At 36.8% G+C, this 22,297-nt stretch overlaps 1 protein-coding gene across 2 annotated transcripts in view; it reads left to right on the forward strand.

The window, feature by feature from the left end:
• TOP2B (DNA topoisomerase II beta) overlaps nucleotides 1–22,297 on the forward strand; it is a 64,188-nt gene that overhangs the window by 40,880 nt on the left and 1,011 nt on the right. The window contains exons 17-34 of one of the 2 annotated variants that reach the window (XM_064444251.1): nucleotides 1,165–1,257; nucleotides 1,351–1,465; nucleotides 3,863–3,984; nucleotides 4,861–5,009; nucleotides 6,624–6,855; nucleotides 8,270–8,404; nucleotides 8,860–9,060; nucleotides 10,706–10,901; nucleotides 11,055–11,146; nucleotides 11,893–12,048; nucleotides 12,182–12,265; nucleotides 13,024–13,221; nucleotides 13,570–13,714; nucleotides 15,389–15,547; nucleotides 16,366–16,573; nucleotides 17,058–17,140; nucleotides 17,455–17,565; nucleotides 21,520–21,636. In XM_064444251.1, coding sequence (XP_064300321.1) covers nucleotides 1,165–1,257; nucleotides 1,351–1,465; nucleotides 3,863–3,984; nucleotides 4,861–5,009; nucleotides 6,624–6,855; nucleotides 8,270–8,404; nucleotides 8,860–9,060; nucleotides 10,706–10,901; nucleotides 11,055–11,146; nucleotides 11,893–12,048; nucleotides 12,182–12,265; nucleotides 13,024–13,221; nucleotides 13,570–13,714; nucleotides 15,389–15,547; nucleotides 16,366–16,573; nucleotides 17,058–17,140; nucleotides 17,455–17,565; nucleotides 21,520–21,636 — 2,596 coding nt within the window. The remainder of the gene's footprint in view (nucleotides 1–1,164; nucleotides 1,258–1,350; nucleotides 1,466–3,862; nucleotides 3,985–4,860; nucleotides 5,010–6,623; nucleotides 6,856–8,269; nucleotides 8,405–8,859; nucleotides 9,061–10,705; nucleotides 10,902–11,054; nucleotides 11,147–11,892; nucleotides 12,049–12,181; nucleotides 12,266–13,023; nucleotides 13,222–13,569; nucleotides 13,715–15,388; nucleotides 15,548–16,365; nucleotides 16,574–17,057; nucleotides 17,141–17,454; nucleotides 17,566–21,519; nucleotides 21,637–22,297) is intronic. The other variant, XM_064444252.1, reaches the window with a different exon arrangement.

Genomic DNA, 22,297 nt, shown 5'->3' on the forward strand with positions numbered 1-22,297 from the left:
TTTAGTCGTGTTTTTACAAAAGCCTAATCTTAAGCTTTCAGATATCTGACATGGTGAATTGTCGAGCTTTGTTCACAAAGGAAGCCAATCTGATGGCAAATAGGGTGTTATCACTTAGTCCCATTCTCAGAGGGCAAGTTACTAAGGTTTACTATTTATTATATAATACTGTGGTCTCCAAGGAAATGAAACTACTCAGTGAGGTCTTTTGGAGTGCTCCAGTTAGATTCCTTTAAAAAAGATAGCACTGAATACTGTTGTCTTATGCAGGAGTGGTTGAAATCGGGGCATGATGGAGGCTCTATGTTATTCCCTGACGAAAAAAAGGCAGTACTTCAACAACTCACAAAATTTTCCCAAAGTAGTTGAAATTTTGCTTAAACCATATATTCAGTTTTTATATATTCTTCTCTTAGTCTTCTGGAGAAGAAACTCACTGACATGGAACTCTTTCTGTAACAGGACAAAGTCTTTCAGGACATTATTGTGTCTTTTTGTAGTGATAAGTGGTTGCTTTAAAGTGACACCTTGTCTTGAAGGCTAAGGCCCATAGTCAGCTGGCCTAAATTCTGGCTTAGTCTTCTAATGAAGTGTCAATTTTGTCAAGTTATCAGTTTTCTGAAGAGGACTAGGGCCAGCCACTCAGGAACAGCTACAGATTATTGGCATTCTGTGGCTGACAGAGCAAGCAGGGCATGGAGACAGAGGACAAGAAGAGGGGGGTATTTTTTCTAATACTAGTTATTTGTCTTGATGACAGCTGGTTATACATCAGTCTAAATGATGAAACCAACCATAAAGTTATTGGGGAGAAGATCCCAACACCTTTAACTTGTGTATCAAAGGCCAACTCGGATGTGAAGAGAGGTATAAGAACAATAATATTTCTCTAATCGTGTACAGATTTCAGGAAAGTTATATAAATTTAAATTACAATCAATGAGGGATCTGTCAGTTCGAAAAACATTGTGCGACAGTGTCCAAAAGTCATGTGCTTGTGCCACTGCTTAAACGTAAACAGTAGTTATATGGGTTATCTTGTCCAAATACATATTATTGAATACTTGATCAGATAGTGCAGTACACTTAAAATTCTGACTAAAGTAACATACATTAGGCAAATGTATATATGCTGATAATTTAGCATATCTGGAATCTTTTCAGGCCTTCAGTAAGAAGAAGATTGATGACCGAAAAGAGTGGTTAACAAACTTCATGGAGGACAGGCGACAGCGTCGGCTACATGGCCTTCCTGAGGTGAGTCCTGGATAATAGTAATAAATATGGTTGGTGAGATTTAAATGCAATGTAGTTTTTGTACTGAATGAGTAATGCATGTGTCTTTTTCAGCAATTTTTATATGGTACAGCAACAAAACATTTGACTTACAATGACTTCATTAACAAGGAGTTGATCCTTTTCTCAAATTCAGACAACGAGAGATCTATTCCTTCCCTTGTTGATGGTAAGCTGATAATTCATGATGTTTCGTTGGAACATTCCTCTTTATTGTTGGTTTTTAAACCTGTGATTTGTATTGGAAATCAATGCATTCAATAGAGAATATAAGAACTTTTATATTTTTGTTTGTTATCATTCACACGCTAAGGAATTGCCATGTTTTTTCTGTAAGGAAGTTTAAGCTGTTGTTGTGCGGCCTTTTTACTTAACTGGACCTATTCCCTAGACCATACAAGTTCTTTGTTTCTGGTCGATCCGTCAGAGAAAACAAGTCTTTTAAGTGCTTATAGTAATTAAAATTCAGGTTGGCAGCTGAGTGCAGATGAAAATGCAAATGTTCTCTCCCTTCAGTCTTATACCACAGGCAGTGTTTTAGTGGTTACTAATGTTTCCTGTAATCTTGCTAGGGTTCTGTCAATCAGGTTTACTAACTCTCCCCTTGCAAAGGCATGAACGTTAAAAGAAGCATCTTACTACACTACAGCTTCATTTGTAAAACCCCGCAGACAGCATGAGCAGGAATTTCTGCTTTTATTATTGTCAGTATGCATATACTTACTAAGATATAGAAAAAAAGGCCTGGAGGATTTGGGGGGGATGGGGTGAAAAACCCGTTTATCTCCATTTTCCAGTACATTTTTTTATAGTGGAAGTGGTCAGCCTTCTTGACACTACAGACCTGTTCCAAAATATTCATGCAGCAAGAGCTTTTTGTATTTGAGATGAAAGTGGGATAGTTTATGGGTGGACAGGGGTAGTAGCTTCCTGGTAGGATGGATCTCCAGCTCTGCTGCAGGATGAGGCTGGGTTAGATATGCAGATACTTTGCTAGGAAATCAAAGAATGTCAGTTTCTGTTTCAGCTTCTCTAGACTTACTTCCTCCCATAGTTGGGTACTCGGATTAACTGGTAGTCTCTATACAAGCATTTCATAGTTTACTGCTCTGGAGGAAGATTCACTGTAGAGCTGCATGTTTCAAGAGGTCATTGCTCCTGATAAGACACACTACCCTGACTGCTTTCTCAGAAACAGCAGAATGATTTTGCTGTAACTTAAAATAAAGAATGAGCTTACAGTAGATAACTGCTCATTTGAATCAAAGTTCTCCAAGATTGTGCCTGCAGAAGTGTAAGAAAATGAGAAGGAAACATATTTATTTATTTATATCTTTGCGTGTAATATGATGTTTGTATTTATAATACCATACATATTATATATAATTGCTATGTTACACATATACCACTGTACATATATCGTATACACTAGACATATATAGTATGTACAATATTATACATATAATGTTTTACGTATTTTACATATTTTAAATCTAATTGCTATCAGTGTTTCTGCCACCTTTGGCTGTAATTCTGCATTCTGGGTATGGATATGTGAACTGTTCAGCAGGTAGTACTCTAGCAATTGTTTTTGTTCTTCAATATCATCAGACTATTCTGGTGGCAAATCTGCAGGAAAAAATGAAGAAAAGAACATTTTTACTATCTCTTCACAGTTACTAGTTACCACTCTTCTTGGTGATTCTCTTGTGTAAAGGAAATCCTCTAAGCCTGTTAAATTCAGTAAATCTTTGGTAGGAAAATATGATGCAGGCCCATTGTAAAGAATATTGAATGTTACATATTTAAATGAAATGGAGATTGGAGTCAGTGTCTATTTTTTCAATTTTTGCTACTACATTTGACCCACGTTAGTAATGGTAACACATAGTAATATTTTAGTGCATTTCAGAAACGTATGTGAATTAAAACACTGAATAGATCAATAAGCATGATCTAGAGCTGGTTATCAGTTCTAGATGACATGCAGAAAAAATGATGCAATCACTTCCACACAGATGCTGCACTTAAAGTGTGCCTAAACAATTAAAATAAATCAGAAGATCAAAGAGACTGGCTTCTTTCTTGAAACTTTAAAACATCTAAAAGGGAGAAAAATAACTTTTTTTGTGTGTGGAATTTTAATGAGTCTCTGAGAATTTCACACAAAAAGTAAAATTTCAGAGTCCTTTAAATACACATAAGCTACAGTTACATTTGTCACTGAATTTGTGTTGATAATCTTAGGAAAAAGATTTTGCCTTGTGGAAGCTGTACACTTAGGATAAAGTTGCTGTTTTTTAGAATGATGTGCTGTATGCTGCATAGTAATAATTAGCTGAAAGGGTTATGTTTCCACTTTTCTAGTAACTTTCAGTTTAGTAAAATATTTATTTTAAAAAGAACAGATATTAATTTGTTATTTGGTTAATATTACAGTGTGAATTTGTTTCCATTTAATGTTTAAGCTTCTTTTGGGAGATTAGAAATGATTGGCCCAAACAATTTTGTTACTTAAAAACATATGTTTGTGTATGTGTTGAAAATGGGATATTCTTCTTAACAGGTTTAAAACCAGGGCAACGCAAAGTTTTGTTCACTTGCTTTAAGAGAAATGATAAACGTGAAGTAAAGGTTGCTCAGCTGGCTGGTTCTGTTGCTGAAATGTCAGCTTATCACCATGGGGAGGTGAGTATGAAGAAAGGTAAAGCTGTGACGATATTTAGCCTATATAAATGAATATTAGGTAAATGTTTATTGAAATTGCAAACCTATTGACTGTCTGTCTACTAATCAGACTTTTAAAGAAAATGAACCAAAGAGTATATAGCTTAATAAGACAGCATATTTCTATTCTTTCCAAGTTATTGTGCACAATGGTATTCCAAATAGTTTGTCGGTTGTGGTGAAATAGTAGATAACTAATTACCTAGGTTATTTCTAGGTTCTTGTATCATAGGAATATAGGAACAATTTGTACTAGGACAATTTTTGTCTTAAACAAGAAATATAGTCTTTTAAGGTACAAAGAAGAGATACTGTTCTTTGAAAACCTGATACAGTGTTGGAACAAAGATTATTTCTATCTCCTGTTTTGTTTGTATTTATCTGAAATATTAGCAAGAGTTGCCATATTAAGAGTCTCTCTCCATCCCTTCTTCTCTCCCTTTAAAAGCAATAAGTAGTAGTAAGTGCAGACAGTTTGTGCCCCTTTCATTCCTCCAGAGAAGTGCTTTAGAAAAATTGGAGAAGCCCAGGGGTTTTAATAAGCATAGAGTGTAAGGATGCTTAAATCAGGGGAGGCAATGTGGCTGCGGAAGAGGAAGAATTAAGTTTTGCCAGCAGCTCATGTAGTAGATTTACAACATTCCTTTCGCAGGGAGACTACTTTTTTGAAATTGAGTTCAGGTTAGTCACATTATTTGGGGGCATTAAAATATTTTTTAATAAATTAAACAATAAATAATTATTGTAAATATTGTATAGGAATTATTATACCATTTTATTGGCTGATTAGGAAAGACTATCTCATACTCATTACTACGAATGTGCATTTTCTTGCAGCAAGCGTTAATGATGACTATTGTCAACTTGGCTCAGAACTTTGTTGGCAGTAACAATGTTAATCTGCTACAACCTATTGGTCAGTTTGGTACCAGGCTTCATGGTGGAAAGGATGCTGCCAGCCCTCGCTATATTTTCACCATGTTAAGGTAAGCACGCACGTACAGCTAAATGCATGTTTTTCAAGACCCGTGTTATCAAACTAATCCTTTCACAACACTACAGGTTTTTCTATGGAAGAGGAATAGGGGAGAATTGGAATATTTTAATAGAAGCTCAGATTCCGCTTTACATCTATAAATGTGGTTTTGCACATGCATTTTTTGCATGATTTTCTGTTATAGAAGTGTTGTGGGAACTGTAGCTTTTAAGGAATTGAACTTTGAATCATAAGGCTGAAGACTAGAAACGTAGATCACGCGGATTAGTTACTGATCTTAAATTATGACTTCTTGCAGAAGTAGCTTTCAGTTTCCCTGTTCAGTGTGAAATCTATTTAGTTTCACAATAGAAAATGTATTGCCAGCTGGTGATAAGGCCTGCAACTCAGCATAGACTTGAAAGTTGAGATGGATTCTTTTCATTTCAGATCAGTTTCTTCATATCAAGCTAAATTACACATACATAATTAATAATGAAGACCTAATTTAATGATGCTGATTTTTCACAGCTAATACCTTGAAAATCAATTTGGCATGCAGAGTGTTAGAATGTGCTTCTTAATGTAAATTACTGTATTTTTATAAGTTCTGTTGCTTCTTTTATTTCTTCATTTCAGTGTGATATTTTGCCTAAAATTCCTTGTAGTTTCTTCTCCTCCTCTAATTGTAAGCTTTATACATACATCACAGAATCCCAGGTTGGAAGGGACCTCAGGGATCATCTAGTCCAACCTTTCTACGAAAAGCACAGTCTAGACAGGATGGCCCAGCACCCTGTTCCAGACGACTCTTAAAGGTGTCCAACGTGGCCAAGTCAACCACTTCCCTGGGGAGATTATTCCAATGGTTGACTGTTCTCAGTGTGAAAAATTTTCCTCTGGTGTCCAGTTGGAATCCCCCCAAGAGCAACTTGTGTCCATTCCCCCTTGTCCTCTCCATGTGACTCCGTGTAAAAAGGGAGTCTCCATCTTCTTTGTAGCTACCCCTTAAGTACTGGTACATGGTGATGAGATCCCCTCTGAGCCTCCTTTTCTCAAGGCTGAACAAACCCAGTTCATAAATATCAGGTTTTACTCCCTTTCTCATATATGTTATTTCTGTAGCAACATGGCTTTGTAGATTTTTTTTCCCTTTTGCATGAGGTGCTGGAAATCGTATTCCCCCAGGACAATGTTCTAGATGAGTAAAAGGAGTTGCTAGCAAAACCTCTGCTACGATGCCTACAATTAAGCAAGAAAAAGAGGAATATTTGCAAGCTGTGTTGCTTTATTACTGGATGATCTACTGTCACATTGAACTGTGTGTTCTGAATGCTTCAAAGAACGGTATTTCTGTAGATGTTAAATGTCATCAGTTACTAGTGTATCGTGTACATGTGTTACTGTGAAGGAAACAAACATCTGTTATGAAGACACTCTTCCATCAGGAAGAACTTCCTTTCTCAGGAGGTATGTACATTGTATTTTCAGCCTCAGAATGGCAAAGAGAAAGGAAGACATGAGGAATATCTGCAAATAGATCATATCTGGACTCATGGACTGTTAAAGCATTACGCACTTACTGGACTCCAGATAAAGTTTTCTTCTTCTTCTTTTTTTAAAGCCCTTTAGCAAGGCTGCTTTTTCCATCAGTGGATGACAACCTGCTTAAATTCCTTTATGATGACAACCAACGTGTAGAGCCTGAGTGGTATATTCCCATCATTCCTATGGTTTTAGTAAATGGAGCTGAAGGAATTGGTACTGGATGGGCATGCAAACTTCCGAACTACGATACCAGAGAGATTGTAAACAATGTCAGACGAATGCTGGATGGCTTAGATCCCCACCCAATGGTAAATATAATAGTATATACTGGTATTTTATATGTTTGCTAAATAAATCTTATTTTGTACTTACATAATTAATTCAGTCACTCTAGAAACGCTGATTATTGGACCATCTGAGTTGGATTGTTCCAGTAATTTTTTGTAGGAGCTTTACTTGACTGTTGGGGTGACGCTGGGGAAGCTCACCTTGAAGCAAAAATGTTGCAATTGGTATTGTTCCAGTTATTTCAGAAGACTTTTTCTTCAGTCTGCTGACTGTAAGCCTTCACAGTTGGAAGTCTTACAGGGTAGTTATGACATGGCAGTACAGTAAAAAGTTGAGGTACTCTTTCCTCTTTGAGGTACTACTACTTACCTTCAGCTAAACTTAACATTTCCTTTCTCTTGTCTGAATTGTACTCTTTGATGTAACACTAAGCATAGGAGAAGATATTGTTACTGTTCAAGTAAATTAGCAGCTTCTGAACTGCATCTGGCTTGTGTTCCTTTACTTAAAATTCTATAATTTTAAGTAAAGTGGTATATACTTGAAAATTTGGACAGGAAGAATACCTGGGTGAAGCCAGAATATCTGCAACCAACAGATGAAATATAGATAATGCAAACTTTACTTTACAACTGATGGATATTGCTACTTTGCTGTGTTTACCAAGTCATAGAAGCAGAAACAACTTCTCACTGAGTGTGCAGTATCAATTTCCATGACATAGTGAATTTCCTTTTGCAAATTCTTGGGAACCATTAATAGCTTTTTTTTTTTTTAATTAATGCAATCCATTGCCCTTCCTTTAGGATTCCTAGGCCTTCTGTGTAGTCTCACAGTCAGTTGAAGCTTCACTGTGGTTGAAAGAGGCAGTTCTGCCTCCATCTAGCTCCTTTCTGTATGCTGGTATGTGTTTGTGGCTGCATGGTAAGCTGGATAAGGGAATCAATTCAGTTAAAAAAAACTTCCCCACCCTGTTAGTTACTTCTTAAACTGGATGGGTTCCACTATCTTTGCCAAACAGCACAAGAATGAAAAAATGGTTAGGGGAGGTAGCACCATTTCTGTAAAGTTATTGTGAGACTGGGGTGTTAATCTGCTTTCTGTCATGCCTTATCTGTGCCTGCAGTTTTCTTTAGAAAAGAAAAAAAAAAACCAAACAAACAAACCTACCACCTCACTAGGTTCAGCTGCATCTTCTTAATCATGTATCTACTCTGTAGATGTTAAGATACTTGCTCCTGTCACTTGCATGTGTGTATTCTTTTTTTTCCTATAGTATTTTTTCTATGACTTAAGATTTTCACAGGCATGAGAGGCTGGTTGATGGATTGGTGCAATATAAAGTGGTAGCTGTATGGTGTATGGGAAACAAATATCTTTTCTAATGTTTTATTGTAAAGATTATTACCACTTTGCTGGGTTTTGCAATTTCAGCTCCCAAACTACAAAAACTTCAAAGGAACCATTCAGGAACTTGGTCAAAACCAGTACGTAGTCAGTGGTGAGATATTTGTGGTGGACAGGAACACAGTAGAAATTACAGAGCTTCCTGTAAGGACATGGACCCAGGTAGGTAACAGTGAAATACATTTACATAAAAAACAAAGACCACGAAAAGTTCCTCATTAAATTACTTAACACTACATCCGGATGCACTTTTAACTCAATTTCTGATGATTATACATACATGGAAGGGAACGTGGTTTCGTTCTTTTGTGTGCCTTTGTAGAAGATGATTTTCTACTTGTGCCATCTACTGTTCATACTACAAAGAATACATGCTTCTACTGCTGAATTAATATTTAATCCCCTTTCTCTTTTGAGTAGACTTTTCTGTCTTTGTTAGATGCTTCTTATGTTTATGCTAGACTTGGCCTGCATTTTGCAGGTTCTACTGGTTCTGTAAATTATAACTGGTATCAGATGTAATGCACAAAGCTTTGAAATCTTATGTTGTTAAGTTGGTTTCAGGAATTAGAGATTTTAAGAAGTGTTCCTGTTTTTTACTACCCTATTTTTAATAGGTATACAAAGAACAGGTTCTAGAACCTATGTTGAATGGGACAGAAAAAACTCCAGCATTAATTTCTGACTATAAGGAATACCACACTGATACAACTGTGAAATTTGTTGTGAAGATGACAGAAGAAAAACTTGCACAGGCAGAAGCTGCTGGACTGCACAAAGTTTTTAAGCTTCAAACAAGTCTTACTTGTAATTCTATGGTAACTTTTTCATGTTTGGCTATCAGAATCCTTACCGTTGCTTGCTGTAAACTCAAATGTTTTTGTAGTGTACTTTGGTACTTGGTATTGAACAGTGTATTGTGTATTTGAAATTGCTTGAAGGGTAGAAAATTGTAGTGATGACAAATATTAAGTCAATATGGATCAGCAAATCCATTTTAGTCTTGATGAATCTTTCAAACCAAATTAGACTGGCTCGGCGTGGTTAGTTTCCTGTAACTGAAAATTTCCTGTGCAGCTAACCAAAAATGGTTAAAATAAAGTAGATCATACAACTAACTTTCTGCCATATTATAATTAGATTTGAGTTTTAAACTTGAGAGAAATGATATTTTCAAAATTGCACTTTAAGCAGGCCTGTTACTCCTCTAATGAACCAATGTTTCCACCAACACAAATCCCATTTTAGGTTGTAAGGTATAGAAAACACTATCCTTAAGCTGCTGAAGACATAACAGTGAGGTAAACTACTCATATGGTTTGTTCTGCTTGTAGCAAGATGGAAGTAAGAATGTGAGTAAATATGTATGTCTGCCTATTACGAGAGGGATTTGAATTGTAAGATAATTTCTGCCAGAATATTTCCAAACAACCTGTCTTTACAGAGACTGACAAAACAGTTCTACTTTTATTTATGGCAGATACTCCTTTCAGATATTATCACAAAGCAAAAATACCATTACTGTTGCTATTATTGTATAAATCAAAAGGTATGTGAAAATAGGTTAAAAATAAAGATCGTAGAATTGGCAGAAGAAAAAGGCCTTGCTCAACCTATTTTGGCTTTTCAAGTGCAATTTACAATCTACCAAATCAAGGTGATAATATTTCTCACAGGTTTAAGCAACCATATGAACTACTGTGAGAATTTGTCTTCAAATTAATGTATAAGGGAGTACAAAATGTTGTGCAGCTTAATCCTGCATTTTCTGCCGACTGAAATAAATAGTAAGAGCTGCTTTCTGTGTATGTGTAGGAATTAAACCGCCCTAGTGTAAGCATCTTAAAGTTATGTGAGCTAGTCATTGTTCACCCAGCTCCCAAATAGATACTTTAGATTAATTGCCCTCCAGAGGGGCTTATTTCTTTCAGTTGACTGTAGAGGGCGCCTACGATGGCCAGTTCACCTATAAATGTCTAAAGTGGAGATGTCAGAAGTCAGGCAGGATTGATTCCACCTATGATGTAAAAATGATTTCTTACTTTGTGCTTGAACTTGAAGGATGGAATTTTTGATAACTGAAAAGTGGCAAATTTCACAGCTGAACTGAAAGATTATTAAAGATGCTTTTCAACTGTTAAATAGTTGTGAATCATTAGGTGCTACTGAACTTGTGCTTTAATCTTTCAGTCATTCAACTGAATTCAGGCATATTTCTCTATATAGCTGTCTTCCTGTTAAAACATGATACCATAAATCTCATCTTAAATCTGCATGTGAGTAAAATTTAAATCTATCCAGCTATGTGCTGTGTAGTTCCATAGTAAGGTTTGAGTTCAGTCTTCAAAATACTGCTTTTTGTATGGTGCATATATATGTGCCATAAAAATAAACTCATATTTAAAAGTTAACAAAGTCTGAGTTATGCAGTCTCTCTCAAGCAGTATGTTACGTATTTTATAGGTGCTATTTGATCATATGGGATGTTTAAAGAAGTATGAAACTGTGCAAGACATCTTGAAGGAGTTCTTTGATTTGCGATTACATTATTACAGTTTACGCAAGGAATGGCTTGTGGGAATGTTGGGTGCAGAATCTACCAAGCTTAACAATCAAGCTCGGTTCATTCTAGAGAAGATACAAGGAAAAATTACCATAGGTGAGTAAATGTAAGTTAGAATTGCTAGCAATGGGGCAAAATCTGGAAATTATTTAAATATAGTAGAATGTACTTGCATGTGAGAGATTTATTTCCATTACACTGACTTTTTGTTTTTCATTCCCTGGTTTTGTGTGTGCGTGTGTCCTGTAGAGAACAGATCAAAGAGAGATTTGATTCAGATGTTAGTCCAGAGAGGCTATGAATCTGATCCAATAAAAGCGTGGAAGGAAGCACAGGAAAAGGTAATAATCTGAAATCTCTCAATATATTTGATGCTGTTAATGTTATAAATGGTATAAATTTATTCAGATGTTTGTTTTCTCGTAGTCTAACTTACTGTTATATGTGTTAAAATTTAAAAAGATTATTCATTACTCCTTATTGGCTTCCATTTTTAAAATTACATTAAATGTGTACAAAAATATTGTCACATAATATTGGTATCATATATGGATAATTCTTAGGAAAAAACCTAGATAAGACAAGTTTGAAAATAAGAATGCAGATAATTTCTTCATGTACCCAAATCAAAGTGGCAACTTGATTTCTGACTGGCTGATACATAACATCAGCTGCATCAGTTACCCATATATAACCGCTTTTCTGCTTTATTGTTATTATTTATTCGTCATATGATTGCAAAATGTAGTTATTTTCTGTAATGAAACATGAATATTATAAAGCTATGACTTTTGAACATAGTTTAATAAATTTGACCTTGGCCTGTATTTATTTCTGCTTTTTTAAAACCCAAGATGACAAGTTTAATTTCATGCTTTACCGTGGAAAGATGAAAATAATGATTAAATAATCCAGCAATAGAAAGTCACAGGAATATGGCGTTTTGGAAAGGTCCAGAAAAATATTACGGTTATTGAATCTATGGGGGGACACCTTGCTACTCTGTGATGGTGCTTTGGAGCAGTGTTACAGCTCGTGCACAGAGCTAAGATTATTAATACTTGTAATTGTGAATATTTCACTTTAGGCTGCAGAAGAGGAGGACCCGCAGAACCTGAATGATGATGCATCCTCTGCTTCTGCCTCAACTTCTGGCCCTGATTTTAACTATATCTTAAATATGTCTCTGTGGTCACTTACGAAAGAGAAAGTAGAAGAGTTAATTAAGCAGAGAGATTCAAAGGTTGGTCACCATGGAAGGCTTGTTCTAAAATTATATAGTAATTACTGAGCTGTCTAACTGTGAATGTTTAGTTTTGATAGTATTTAGTTGTAACTTAGTAACTTACATTCTATATACTACTTTCATGTTTTAGGAAAGAGAACTAAATGACCTTAAAAGGAAATCTTCTTCAGATCTCTGGAAAGAAGATTTAGCAGCCTTTGTTGAAGAGCTTGAAGTATGTTTTATTTTATATATATCTCTAAAAATATTAAATTTTAATTAATTTAAAACATTAATTAATTAGAAGTATTAAAATTTAAGCAAAATATTAATTAAAATTACCACATTTTGGATTAAAAGCAGATAGATCCCCAGATAAGTGGCAAATCAATACTGGGTATTGGTGTTCCTAGTTATGTTCCTCAGGGTTTGTCTGTTGCATCTATACAATTTAATGGTTTTTTCCAAGTCAGAAAAATGACCAGGAGAAAATTTGCTTTCAGATGACACAAAACCTGGGAGTAGTAACTGGTAATAATAATTATAGTTTGAGGTAATAAGTATTGTCAAATGCGAAGCTATGAAAAAAAGCTGGTTAAAGGACTAGAAAATGTGCCTTAAAAATTACTCTAGAAACTAGCTGCTTAAATTAAATACTGAAATACTGAAAAGTTATGTTACTACCCAGACACATACATGAGAAACAGAAACTTGATAAAAGAAAGACTTTTCCATCTAGCAGTGTCCAAAATTTCCTATTTATTTAATCTTGATTAAAAGTGTAGTTTTTAACTGTACAGGGTAATGAAGGATTTACCAAGATTAAGTGGTTGTATTTCCATTACTGGGAAGTGTGTTACAATTCAAGTGAGAATTAAGGGATGTCTTATGCTACATGTTAAAAGGAGATGAATCTTAAATAATTACCATGTTCCACTTTGTCCTCACTAAAAAAGAATGTGTTTACCCTACCCCACCCCACTTGTTTATTAGAAAGTAGAAGCACAGGAAAGAGAAGATGTTTTGGCTGGCATGGTTGGCAAACCAATAAAAGGCAAAGTTGGTAAACCCAAGATGAAGAAACTTCAGTTGGAAGAGACCATGCCGTCACCTTTTGGCAGAAGAATAGTGCCACAGATTACATCCGCCATGAAAGCTGATGCCAGTAGGAAACTGCTGAAAAAGAAAAAGGTAAATCAAAACCATTGGTGTATTACTTTAGATTATTACTTAACTGCTATATTTTTCTACTCTGATAGCATAAATCCAAACAGCTAGACCTCATTAAAGCTGTATTTATATTGTTTTGCTGACCTAATGTATGAAGAAGTTAATACTGGATTTCTTTTATATTTGAAAGCCTCTGCTGGCTACTTGTTCAGGTGTTTTTATTGAGATTTCTTCTTCCCAAGACTGTTCAACTAATTCCAATGTACTAGTCTGCTTTAATTTATTACCTTCTACAAAGCTATTCCAGTTCTATCTTGAAATATAAAGGTAAAATTTATTTTATTTTGCCCAACTTTTTTATGTTTTTAGGGTGAAACTGATTCTTTAGCAATAAAAATGGAATTTGATGAAGAATTTGGTGGTGTGCCAGTTGAGGGTGGTGGGGATGACTCTCTGAATACATCAGCCACAGCAACTAAACCCCCTAAACCTAAGAGAGAGAAGAAGGAGCCTGGTAAGATCCTTACACAGCCATAGTTAACCTTAGTTGTGTATACTAATTGGGCATTAAATACATTTTTAACACATAGTGAGAAGGGAAATATACCACGATAATCACTACTTCATCTGATTTTCTTCCCTAAAGAGCTGTGTGGAAACACTCGAAAGTACTCTGCTGAAATTTCTGTTATGTAGGCTGCTTTGCTGGGGGTGGTGGATCTTACGTTTTCTACGTTTGATTTTTGGGGGGGTCCAAATCATTGAATTTGTGAGTAGAAAAATAGATTATTTTTTTACATAATTAGACTAATTCTGTGCAAACTGAAATTTCTAGTTTGCATGCTCTCTGACGTTGAAGGACATGGCACTCGCCTTCAGTCTGAGTAATAGTATGGATTGTAAAACTTGATTAAATAAATATATTTTCTTATTGACATAATCATTCTGACTTTTAAAAAGTTATGCGTGTTATGGCTTGGCAGACTTGTCCCCTGTGGGATCACAAGCCCTGCCAGCAAACCTGCTCCAGTGCAGGCTTCCCATGGGGTCACAGCCTCCTTTGGGCAGATCCACCTGTTCCGGTGTGGGGTCATCCGGGTGGATATCTGCTGCACCACTGACCTCCGTGGGCCGTGGGGGGACAGCCTGCCTCACCATGGTCTCACCACAGGCTGCAGGGGAATCTCTGCTCCAGTGCCTGGCGCACTTCCTCCCCCTCCTTCTTCACTGATCTTGGTGTCTGCAGGGTTGTTCCACTCACATATACTCACTCCTCTCTCTATCTGCAGTTGCTGTTGTGTGGGGTTTCTTCCCCCTTGTTGAATAAGTTATCAGAGGTGCTACCACCGTTGCTGATGGGCTTGGCCTTGGCCAGTGGCGGGTCTGCCTTGGAGCCGTCTGGCATTGGCTCTAGCAGGCACGGGAGGCCTCTAGCAGTTTCCCCCTGTAGTCCCCCTGCTACCAGAACTTTGCCACACAAAGCCAGTACAGGGCAGCAACAAAACAGAAACCTAAAGATAGAAGAGAATGTTTGAGTTTTCTGTTTTTGTGATTTATTTTTTTTTTAAAAAGGGAATAAAAAGTGGTTACACAAGTACTTCTGAGACTAGCTCTGGTTTTAATTTTTCAGGGGATTATCCAACCTGAGTAGATTAACTGAGTACAGTTACAACTGAGTTGTCTACATGCAGCTCAAATCTACCCTAGCTGGTGCTGAGCCAGAGCCAGTTAGCCCAGCATTGACCTGAACTTGCCCTGCAATTGACTGACCGCATTGTTCCTCCCCAATAGGGTATCCTTTGCTTCCCGTCCTAACTGGATTTTTTCAATAACTGTTCCTGATCGTGTTCCCTGACTAATGGAAAACTGCTTGCTCTTTTCCTGGAAAATCCCAGCAACCTTTAAAAAAAAAAAAGGGAAGTTTGACTGTGGAGGAGCTAAAACTTCAGATTAGAGACTTTTATGTTTTCAGTCATAAACCAGATTTGTTTGGCAGCAGCAGATCAGGTTCTGTATGAAATAATTTCATCAAGTTAAAATTTCCTTCAGGAAGGAGAAGAAAATTTATAACATTTAAAGGAGGACTTTTTAAGATAAACAATTATGCTAAATTTATAGAATCATAATTGATTAGAAAAGATGAAAATATTTTTACCTTGACTGTGATAAATGCTTTAACTTATGGCAGGTACTAGGGTAAGAAGAACACCATCATCTACAAAGTCCAGTGCAAAAAAAGTGAAGAAACGAAACCCATGGTCAGATGATGAATCCAAGTCTGAAAGTGATTTAGAAGAGAATGAGCCTGTGATTATTCCAAGAGACTCTCTGCTGAGGAGAGCTGCAGGTACCCAAGCTTTTGTGAATTGCGCATTGTGACTGAAAATTTTCCTTTGACCATAACCTTCCTTTAGGACAGCTCTATCTCATACAGATAGCTTGCATTACATTTTCCTTACTGTAAGGTTAGTGAAAAAAATCTTTATGTCAAGACCAGGAACTTAAGAGCTGATATGAAGGATTTTGTAACTTGGTCCAGAAATCTTTACCCTTATCTTAAACACTAGAATACAAGTTTCTCAAAGAACTAGTGAATTATAGAAGAAATAGACAAGATAATACCATTACAAACAAAAAAAAATTACTCTAATGCAATTATACTGTCAAATAAGGCCCAAAAGTCCAAACAGTTAGTAAAAAGTTATTTTAAAAAAATTCTGAACAGTCTATGAAGAGCAAAAATATCAGACTGCAATTTTGGAAAACACAAATATTTGATAGTTTAAGAAAAAACTATACATTTTTCTGGAAAAATTGTTGATCATTTTTTCAAGCACTTCATTAGGAAGAATGCTCAAGTGATAGATTCAAGAAAACCTAAATCGTAAGTGAAGGATTCTCATTCCTTAAAAGTACTTACACAGTGATGACATTATAATGCCATTAGCTGCAGGTATTTGAGCAAGCTGCAAGTGGTGTTAGATGTTTGGAAACACTCTAAATTATGTCCCTTTATTTTTTCAGGCTCAAACAAGTTTCTTATTCCCAAGTCTTTTGTCTTGTATACTCTGAGGCTAGGGTTGTTTAGTGACTTCCACTTTAATTCATGTATTAACATAAACAACTATCTTGTATATATTGTGTATATATGTGATTTATTTTTAGCTGAGAGGCCCAAGTATACTTTTGACTTCTCAGAAGAAGAAGATGATGCCGATGATGATGATGATGCCAACAATAACAATGATTTGGATGAGCTCAAAGTAAAAGCCTCTCCAGTTACAAATGACAGAGAGGATGAGTTTGTTCCCTCAGACAGTTTAGAAAAAGATGAATATGACTTCTCCCCAGCCAAATCAAAGCCATCTCCAGAGTAAGTACTGTAACTCAGGAGTATTTCTTCATAATAATTTTTTTTGAATACAGAAGTCTCTGAACAAAACTGAGAAGCATCAACCTGTTACTACTCTGTGTACTATGTAAAATTAATTCCTCCTCAGAAATGTATACATTTTAAGTGTGTGTTATCTCAGCCTTGCAACTGACCTATGTAGAGGTAAGCATGACTTACCAAATTATGGCACACCCTCAGTAAAACCATCTGTTAAAGTGCACTTTGTAACATTCTCCATTTTCCATCTTGTGCTTGTCTGGTATAGAATTGTAGAAAAAAAATGCCTGAAGTTCATGGCTGAATGGTGATTTTAAGGGTTTGACTGCTGCAAGCATATACAAAAATGCTAGAAATGCTTTGTAGTGCTAAAACAGGAATTTAATCTCATACGGATATTATAATGTCTACATACTTCAGTATGTAGTTAATGCAACTCATATAATTTCTTTTTCCTGTTTGGAAGTAGAAAAATGTCTCAAGACAAGAAAAATCAAGACTTTGGGAACATCTTCTCTTTTCCATCGTACTCTCAGAAGACAGATGATGGTGAGCTTGTTTTCACTGATCTATTTAATCTTATAGCAACTGTTAAGGAATTTGAGGAGTTCATGTGGTATACACAAACTCAACACAGTAGCTGTAGAAGTAGTATGTCCAGATTTATAAAAGGGAAAGGGGAAGGAGGTTCAGATCCTTAGAGGAACAAAGCCTGTGTCATAGGTAAGAAAGTCACAGTACATCCATAGCCTACCTGTAGTTTCAGAAGCACTTTTTTGAGATTAATTTTGACTGTAATTAATATTGATGATTTAAAATATGGAGTGAACAAATCTTATTTTAAACATACTCTGTGACTGTAGATACAACAAAACTGGACAGTGACGAAGAGGATTCTGCTCCTGTTTTCTCATCATCTTTTGCCCCAAAACAAACAGAGAAAATTCCAAGTAAAACAGTAGCTGCTAAAAAGGGTACGTATAGGATTGTCCTGTAAGCCAATCCATTTACTTAAAACTCGTCTCCTCCACCTTTGCACTGATTCTTCACATCTTCAAACTGGGAACTGCATTCATTTATTTTGAACTCAGTGAAATTCAGCATAGGGTGTGAACTTCTTCCAGCTCCTTAATGATACTAATTTCTTTGTTTCCACTGGCTACTGGAGTTGATCTTCAGCATTTGATTAGTTTAACTAATGGGAGGGTTTCACCCTCAGGGAATAAGTGTAACATTATGACCTTTGGGTTGAAGATAGTCTTTTATAATGGATCTAACTTACTTTAAGAGGAAGGAGAGCAAGTGCAAAGGAGGAATCCTCAAGAAATGTTTATGTCCTAAGTAGGGTATCACAGTAAGTTGCACTTGGCACATTTGTTTATCTTCTTGAAACAGAGGATGAAAGGCTCTCTGCAAACTTCAGGGGTATAAATTCTTTCAATTACTAGTCAGGCCTTTAGAACTGGCATCTTGCAGGACCTTAGTTTGTGGAATTAAGGACAATTCCAAGAAGAGCGTGTTTATTATTTGGATTTAGTTTTGTGGTTGTGCTTGGATGTTTGTAGAAATATGGGGTTTTTTGCTCTGTCTACCTTGGGGAGTATTGGCTTATTGGTTGTTAGTGCTACTTTTAAGAGAAAGACTTGCACTTATTTCTAAATGTGTTTTAAAGATTATGCTAGATGCTTGCCATAATTAATGGTGAAAATTATGTTTTTTCTTACCTAATAGAAGTTTAAATAGGTTATAAAATACAGTTCTTGGCACATGATAGACTGGGGGGGGGGGTTTGTTGCATTTAGATCTTTGCCTGCCTTCTTGTATGTCTTTCAGATAATTTTCTTTTTTCTTGCTGCTCAATCTTCTGTCCTCCAAAAGCATTTTTTTTCCTGTGATACTGTGGCCTTTGTGTTTTACAACTTCTTTTGACCAACTTGCAGCTGAACTTAATGTACTGATTCTTCCAAAAAAGATATCTCGGAAATCTGCAAGAAAGCAGCTGGTTAAAATTACTCTCTTAAAAATTAGGATAAAAAAATTCTTGTGTTCATATTAGGTACCAGTGAATGGCAGCATCTTTTAATCCTCTCCCCCACTGCTTCTCTATTTCTAACTTCTTTCTTGCTGCATTGTGTCTAATTTGGAAACTGTTTGAATCAGTGAATGTCTGAATGCTTTTCAAACACTTTCAGCTAGTAAAGTTGTATAATATAATAAATGGAGATTGTTTACAAAATAGCTGATCTCTAATAGAATAGTCTTTTATGTTAAACTTACATACTCCAGTAAATCCAAGAGAGAACTCTGTGTGCAGTAGCTAGGTATGGATGCAATTTAACATTCAATCTCTTTCTCCCTTCTGTTTTTTGAAGGCCTGGATGTGATGTTATTAACCTAACTTGAAACCTTAAAATACAGTTGTGATCTGTTCCTGAGTTTCTAATCAACCTTTACACTCACAAAATAGGTATAAACAGGCTCTCTTTCAATAAAACGTTAAATTTTTGCCTTCAGAGTAGCCTTAGGGACAGAGTCTCCCTCTCAGTGCATGACAATATGACAGGTTGCTTTCACCAGTTTTCATTTCTTCTCCTTTGCCCAGATTAGACTTGACCACAGTTTCATGATCACAGTTTGACAGTGCAGCAATGACCTAACATGCTTAGTTCATCGGCCTTCTAGTATCCTATTAGTAGTCTCCTTGATTCTAGTCTTCATGCCCTGCATCAGCAGCCTCTTCAAAACCCATTTTCTGGTATTGTAATGTTCCATCCACTCACCCTCACGCTGGGAATGCCTGTTGTGTGGCAGAAACGATTGTTCCAGAGTTGTTTGATTTTCTGTGACTTCAGAGCTTGGATTTGTAAGGATAGAAAGCTGAAACTGAAGAACCATTTGTTGTGCCTTGCTATTTGTACAGCCACATTTCCTTCTCAATGAGACGAAATAAAGGAATAGGTATGAGTTCAGCATCTTTTCAGACTTCAGTCAATTTGAGATGAAATCTCTTGACCTCTGGTGTCCACTGCAGAGGATCAAGGGACTGCTGAGCTTGCTTTCCATGCACTATTCAAGTAGCCTGTGGTTCTAGTGCTTTATAGTAAGCCTAAGGGAAATGTGAAAAGCAGTCTTAGTCTTTGATTATAAGCGGCTGCTCACCTTGAATATCCCAGCCAACTGTTGAGATTCTAGCAGTGAGACATACTGTTTGCATCAGCTGTAGGACTGATACCATTCCTGAACTTTCTACCAAAAACCTGGGCTTCTTGAGAGCCTGTGTACGTTGACCCCGCTGCAGACTTCCATTTCATGTCACAGTACCTAGTGAAGAGCTTGGCTGAGCTGACTGCGGTATAGTTGCTGTCAGTGATCCTTCCCACTTGTGCAGGCATTAGGCATAAAATCTAAGGTAGCGGTTCAGAATCCCGTTGTTAGTACAGAGGGAGATGCATGTTCTGGAAGCCATGGACACTACTACTTCAGCCACCAGATAACAGTTAAGAGGTTTGCTGTCCTTTGGACTTGGTGTTCTGCAGGCAGACTTCACAGGAGTTGACTGGTGATGACAGGCTCTGCTTCAAGAGAAGAACAAGTGCAGTGTTTGTGGCAGCGTGTCATTCCTCTCCTTCATTCCCCAGTTATTTCCTTCTCCCCATTTCCGTGTTTGTCAGTGAGAAGTCTGCCTCTCTTCTAACATCAGTTAACAAACTCAAGGACTCAGGGCCTGCTGAAGATTGTTACATCTCATGGCACATGTGCTGAGTAGTACTTGTTGATGGCGCATACTTGGCTTCTGTCTGGTATGCACACTGCACAGGAACAGCATGAGGAACTAAGCAAGGCACAGTTACCTGACCAAAACGTACACAATGTCACCTAGATCTAAAATGGATCCCTTCTACTAAGAGTCTCTTGGTCATAGTTTCAAGTTGATGAAACTTTTGAATCTTTCCCTTCCCTGCCCCATAGTCTATGGTTCTTATGCTGGAAAAGCTATTTCCTGTATGATGGACTTCACTGCCTTATGGGACCTAAAACCATGTACCTTCAGGTAATGCTGCCCTCTCCGTCACTCATAACTAGCTACTTACTTTTGGTGACACTTACAGAAAGTATTCCTTCTGCTTTCAGTTGCTGTGTACTTTTTCCAGGCTTACTGGTATGTCTTTGTGGCTTAGTTTTACTTTATGCTAATACAGCTGGTTTTTTCCCAGTTGAGATACCCAGAGAGCATACGGAACGCTTCATCCAGTGATCTTAAGAGTCTTTTTCAACCTAAATGATTCTATGATTCTATCCCTTGTCACCTGTTGTGTGAACATACCGATGACTGTCTTTTAAAGATGGCAAGGCTAGTTGTGTGGCAGTAATTAACATTCTTTAAGAAATCCACAGATATGTCCTTTTCCTGTCCTTTCTGCTTTTTCTGAAGTTCCTTTTCACTGAGGTTGACAGAAAACAGTGTCACAGAGTCAGATGCACTGTCTCAAACTCCTGCAGTGATCATGGGGAAGGCTGGCCTACAGTTTTATCACTGTGAAGGCAAAAATGTCACAAGCAGCAAGCTGTATCCATGAACGCTGTAATGTATCCAAATGTGTTTAAAATATCCAACTTGGAGATCTTGTGTTGCTGCTTTAGTTACTGGTAACCTTTTTTTGTGCTCAAAAGGAGTAAAAACAGTATTTAATCAAAAACACTGGAACTTACCAAACGCACTGATAGATCTTGAAGTATGACAAAGGGAACCTCCTGTTTATTCCACACAGCTTTAGCCTAAAAGCTGAAGTATGTTTTCCCCAAGTGCAGAAACCGCTCATCTTGTTTTAATATGCGCCATTTATGCTGTAATTGGAGTATCTAATAAAATTTAATACTTCTAACCAATATGTGAATTTAACATATTTAGTATCTCTAACTTCTAACAGCAAAACTAGATGCGCCCCCTAAACCTAAAAGAGCTCCCAAGGCCAAGAAGGTGGAAACTGTGAACTCTGACTCCGATTCAGAATTTGGCATTCCAAAGAAGACTGCGGCGCCCAAAGGTAAGTGTTTTGGTGCTGCGCTGCTCAGCACTCACGTCTGTGCTCTCTGTAACACAGGTTCACAATCATTTTTATGAGAAAGCAGAACTAGTGACTCTAAAATTAGAACCACAGTGATTTATTAGTAAATTTATCACTAGTAGAATACCCAACAATGAACCTTTTCTGTGACAAATACAGGGTACTGACTTTGCTTGGCAAATAATGCGTCAACTTTTTATCGGACTACTGTACTGTTCCCCCCTGGTGTTTTTTTGTTTATCCAGTAGAACTGATGCTGCTTATTTTCTTTGAACTCAGCTTTTTACAAGACAGTAAAAATCTGGTAGTAATTCTAGTAAGTAAGGTTTTCTGGTTTGGTTTTTGGTTTTGTTTTGGTTTTTTTAACACAATTCTTTGGTAAGCCCAGTCTTAGTTGTCAAAGTCCTCACAACACAGCAAACCAAGGAGGGTAATCAGAGGACACTGTAAAGGCTGTGCCAGCGTTGATGAGGTTAACAGTAAATTCACTAAATAGTAAAGCTGAGTTAATGCTGTGTAATCGGCACAGAAGGTGACTGAGGACTTGTAGTACTTCAGAAGTCTAGAAGTCATTGGTCTAATGAAGTTTGTCCCTGTCTTGAACCAACAGCTCGAATTGCTAGGGTGAAGGGTAACCTTG

The sequence above is a fragment of the Phalacrocorax carbo genome, chromosome 2, assembly GCF_963921805.1.
Source record: "Phalacrocorax carbo chromosome 2, bPhaCar2.1, whole genome shotgun sequence".
Taxonomy (NCBI): Eukaryota; Metazoa; Chordata; class Aves; order Suliformes; family Phalacrocoracidae; genus Phalacrocorax; species Phalacrocorax carbo.